Below are 5066 nucleotides of genomic sequence, written 5' to 3'. Positions count from 1 at the left end.
TTTAATTAAAAAAATTTTTTTAAATCACTTGTTAGGACTTTTTTGTTTTTATAGTCAAAGGTAAATTTACTGTCATATTTTTCAATTTTTGTGCTCACCATTGCTTTTTGTATCCCACTCCTTTCTTATGGGTTCAATTTCCTTCTTCCTGAAGAACATCCTTTAGTAGTTTTTCTCAAAGCGAGGGTCTTTGAGTGGTTAAGTTTTCCCAATCTTTGAATAAAAATGTCTTTCTTTCGTCCACAGTATTGAATGCATTTAGCTAGGCATGAAATTCTAGAAAGTTATTTTTTTCTCAGCACTTTAATATTTCTCCACTGTCTTCTGATATTGATGTTTGATATCTGTCAGAAATCTGCTAACAGTCAAATAGCTGTTCCTTCCCAGTATATCTTTTTTATCCTTTGGTGGCTTTAAGGTTTTCTCTGTATCCCCAGAGTTACAGTATGATGTGCTGAAGTGTGGATTTATCTTTCTTTATCCTGCTTGGTAGTTGTAGCATACTTTAAAGCTGAGGACTTGGGGCTTCCTTCAATTCTGTGCAATAGTTTCTCTACCATTCCCTCCATTTTGTTCTCTGGAAATCCTATTAGACAGACGTTGGAAATGCTCAATCTATTCTCCGTGGCTTTTAATTGCTCTTTCACTTAAAAAAAATCTGTCCTTTGTGCTGCATTCTGGATGAAGTTCTCATCACTATCTTCAATTCACTAGTTCTCTTTTCATCCACGTCCAATCTATAGTTTAATTCTGTGTGTTGTGCTTTGGTTTCAATGATTATTACTTTAAAATTTCCAAGATTCCCAATCCGTTGTCATAATCAATAGTCCTATTTTCTTTCTGCCTCCTTCTGTTTCATGATTTCTTGCTCTCTTTCAGTAGATGCTATCTCATCAATTATCTTTTTGAGTATCCAAAACAAATATAAAGTCTTGGTCATGCTGTGTTTTTCATCTGGAATAAATATATGTATATCCCAATAGTTGATTTTGCTGGTGATCTTTCTTAGTATTACATTTCTTTATGGATTTTGGAATTTTAATTTATCAAACAGTTTTAAATGGGAGCCTTTTTTGGGGGGATATTTGTTTACTTCCCCTTCTTTACCTGTCTGTGCACACCCTTCCCCATCTGGCAGTTTTGCATTTGCTTCTGCCAGGGCCCCTGGGCCCAAATCTGGAAAAAGTCTTATGGTGACTTTTTGGAGCAGCTATTTCATGAGTATACTGGGATATCATATATCTGGTCACTGGGCAAGCGGATGGATACAAAGCTGTGTCTTTGTTATCCCTAGGCCTGCAATTTCCTATAAAACCATAGCCCTTGGCAGAAGATTGGCGGTATTTTTTTTAGTTTCTTTTCAAAAATAGGTAAAGTTCCGCCCCAGTCCCTGGCTTCAGGCAGTGAATCTGGCTCTGGCCCCTGGTCCCACATGGAGCACATTTGGTCTCTGTTACTTGTAGCCAAACTCCTGGGTGCCAACCACCTGCTCTGGATAGAGTCCAGCAGGCCAAGGCTTCAGTTTCACCCCTACTTGGCATTTCTGGTCCATGAAGATATTTATCTTGTTTCTGGAAGCCCAGCTTTGTCTTTTTGGTTTTCTCTTTTTATATTTTGCTATGTGTTTGGAGCAAAGGGAGTGAGTTGAAACATAAACTCAATGTGCCAACTAACTAGAAAATTTACATGATCCAGTACCATTATATTTGAACAAAATTTACTTATTAAAAATGTATAAACGAGATTAACAGGGAACTTTCAAACCTCTTATTTATACCTAAATGATAAACTAATCACAAAATATTATTTTCATAAATGCAAATTAAATTCTAACTTGAGGTTTAAAATACATATACTTGAAAGTAATTAAACTGCATTTATTCCAAAACACATCTACAAAACAGACTCAATGTAGGACAACCTCCTTCACCTTTGAAATCGAATTAATTCTACTTGTGCAAGGAAAAAGTGGGACTCTAGCTTTAACCAAAAATACTGTAAGAAATATTTCTATTCAACTTAACATAAAATGGCAATCGGCTAAATAGAAATAAAACATAACCATTTCTTATTATGCTTAGGGGAGAAGAAAGATTTATACCTTTTCACTTGTTAAAAATTTTGCAAAATATACATGCTCTCCTCCTGTTTTCAATTCTTCCATCTTTTTCCTTGAGGCCTGAGTATCATCTAATTTATAACTTTTAAAAACAGCTAAAACTTCTTCAGAATACTGCAAAATAAAAATATTAGTTAGTTTTACTTGACATGTTGCCCCAAAATTTGTTCATTGCCTTTCTGTATCAAAATACCTAGAATTTACTCCCAGTCAACTAAATATATATATTGTAAGACACATTAAACAAGAAAAATGATAGCAAAACAGGGGTAAAAACTATTTATAAGAGATTTCAAGGTATTGTAAAAGTAAACTCTCTACTCCTAAAGAAACATGATTTCTTATGAAGTTACTGTAAAGGGCAGAGAAAGAAATGCTTTGAGAATGTACAGAAATTTACCAGTGAAATTGTTTATTCAGCTGTGAAAACTCTCAAGCATTTCTTAAAGACTATGACCAAATAAAACAATGATGTCAACTTCTGTCCACTTGGAAGACAATTTCAGGTGATTTCTACTAAATAGTTAATCTGAATTTGGATGGTGTCCCTCACCCACCAAAAAATTACATATAAAATAGACTATTAAAAATAACAGAATATATACTTTAAGAGCTACTTATTTATCTTGGATTTTGGTTATATCAAAAAAGGACAACTGATCTTTAAGTAGCCAAGAAAAATAAGAGTCAATTCTTCTAAAACAGGGGTTGGCACACTTTTTCTGTAAAGGACCAGACAGTAGGTATTTTAGGCTTTGTGGGCTCATAGTCTCAGCTGCAACCATTCAGCTATGCCATTATAGCACAAAAACAGCCACAGATCACAGATAAATGAATGGTCATAGTTGTATTCCAATAAACCTTTGTTTACAAAGCGATATGTTGGATTTGGCCAAAGGCCATAGTTTGAGGACTCCTGTTTTAACAGGATAGCTGAAATAATTTTGTGCAAAGACAGAATGTAGTCTGCAAAAAATTATCAGTTTATGTTGACAACACTCACTATATATAAAAAGAACTCAAGGCTGTAATCATTAACTTTTAAATTTCCAGGTCATTTATAAGCTACTTCACAAAATCGGTGGTTTAAATATTCATTTATAATTTATTGTATAATGTATACATTTCATAATGTATATTACTAAATAAGTATAAAAATGTTAAGAGGAAGAATTATACAGTGTAAAGTATGATGGACAAGAGTAAGTTTTAGCTATGCTATTAGTTATAAAATACTGGGCTTTTGATAAAGTCTGACTAACAACTTACCTTGAGGAAAGTTTTCCATGAAATCTTCTCATAGCATTGCACAGGGTTCCTAAAGTAATCCTGAAGTGACCAGAATTTTCGATACAGGTTGTAATCAATTGGAATGGAGCTAGTAAAATAAATGTTATATTAAATAAATCATTTAAATTCTTTTTACAAATATCTAAATATTCTTAACTTTTCTTGAGTCACAAAGCTTTTTCAGAAGCTGATGAAAGCTATGACCTCTTTTCCCAGAAAAGTGTACAATCACAAATATTTACATAAACTTTTATAAACAATTTTAGGGAACTCAAAGGCTCCAATAGGCCCTCCTTAACTATACCAGTGGAGCTCCTGAATTTTGGCTGGACACATGGTTATTTACAATAAAAGACTATATTTCCCAAACTCTCTTGCTGCTAGGTAGGCTATGTGATTAAATTCTGGCCAATCAGTTGGGAATGGAAGTCATATGTGCAACTTTTGGGCCATGTTTTACTATTTGCCTTTTCCTCTTCCGGCTGGCTATCATGCAGATGTGAGGGTGAGCCATCTTGCACTACAGGGAAAAGGGCAAACACCAAAGGATAGTGGAATAAGAAGTTAGAAGGTACCTGGGTCCCTAGACAATCTCACTGAGTAGAGCTGTCCTACCAGCCCCGGACTGCCCATTTCCAGACGTTGACATGAGGAAAAAAAAAATAAACTCTATGTTGTTTAAACCAGTGTTAATCTGGATCTATGTTAGAAGCTACAGGCATTATACCCTAACTAATACACCAAGTCAAGAAGCCCTAGTATGAGACAAACATATAAGGTATATATCCAATTAGTATTACAAAAATAAGTCCTTTCTCTAGTGACTTTATTAGGGCATTACTAATCCAACTTCTAATTGGCTATGTTACAAATCTACCATGCCAATACACATTCTTTTAATTTTGATATTTACAAGCAATCATTATACAGGCTGAGCACTCCACATCCAAAAATCCAGAACACTTCTGGTACCAAAGCATTTTGGATATGGGATACTCAATTTGTACTATAAAATGTTTTAATTTTTAATGTTAAAATAAACACTTCAGGCTTTTTCTTTAACCCAAGAAATTACTGTTTCAGTGAAATCCTCTATATCATTCGAAACAGCCAATGAAATCTTTTAGTATTACCCATACATCAAAAACGCCTGAGGTATCAACTATTTCGTACTCTAAAATATCTGCAAAAATTTTCAACATTATCTCTGTAAAATTAATTTTGTCTGTAAACACAACTGTCATACTACTTCACTGCATTCTTGCAAAATAAACCTTAGTAAATTGGACCTATAGATTACAGTCAGCATTTTGTCTAAACTTCATGCCCATACAGATATTCCAAGTAGATTATAATTTTGTATGGGAAACTGGAAGTTGGTCTAATGATCCACAGTAGTACCATGATGTTAACAGTCCTGCTTTCTCTATTCTGGCCAGTACATGGAAGTAAGTTAATCCCTCATTCTTTATCTTTGGAATGGATACACTTAAAATTAATTTTTTTCTAATGATTAGGGAACATCAGGGGAAATATTACAATGCTTATTAAAGGATTACAGTAAAATTAAGTGAGTATAATTTTATCACATACTTTTTAAAAGTTTTTTGGGGGAAATGGTGGTTAATGTTTGAAATATTGAAAAATGCCTTAATTT

At 33.7% G+C, this 5066-nt stretch overlaps 1 protein-coding gene across 1 annotated transcript in view; it reads right to left on the bottom strand.

Annotated features, from left to right (window-relative positions):
* The window catches only part of THOC1 (THO complex 1), a 74692-nt gene that overhangs the window by 44474 nt on the left and 25152 nt on the right, over positions 1-5066 (bottom strand). Inside the window, exons 10-11 of the mRNA XM_012652117.1 lie at positions 3389-3497; positions 2102-2233 (exon numbers count right to left, since the gene is read on the bottom strand). Of these exons, the coding sequence (XP_012507571.1) occupies positions 2102-2233; positions 3389-3497 (241 nt within the window). The remainder of the gene's footprint in view (positions 1-2101; positions 2234-3388; positions 3498-5066) is intronic.

Source organism: Propithecus coquereli, unplaced genomic scaffold (genome assembly GCF_000956105.1).
Source record: "Propithecus coquereli isolate 6110/MARCELLA unplaced genomic scaffold, Pcoq_1.0 Scaffold38, whole genome shotgun sequence".
NCBI classification, from domain to species: Eukaryota; Metazoa; Chordata; class Mammalia; order Primates; family Indriidae; genus Propithecus; species Propithecus coquereli.
Note: the sequence above shows the minus strand (reverse complement) of the source record. Positions and strands in the feature narration are given on the sequence as shown.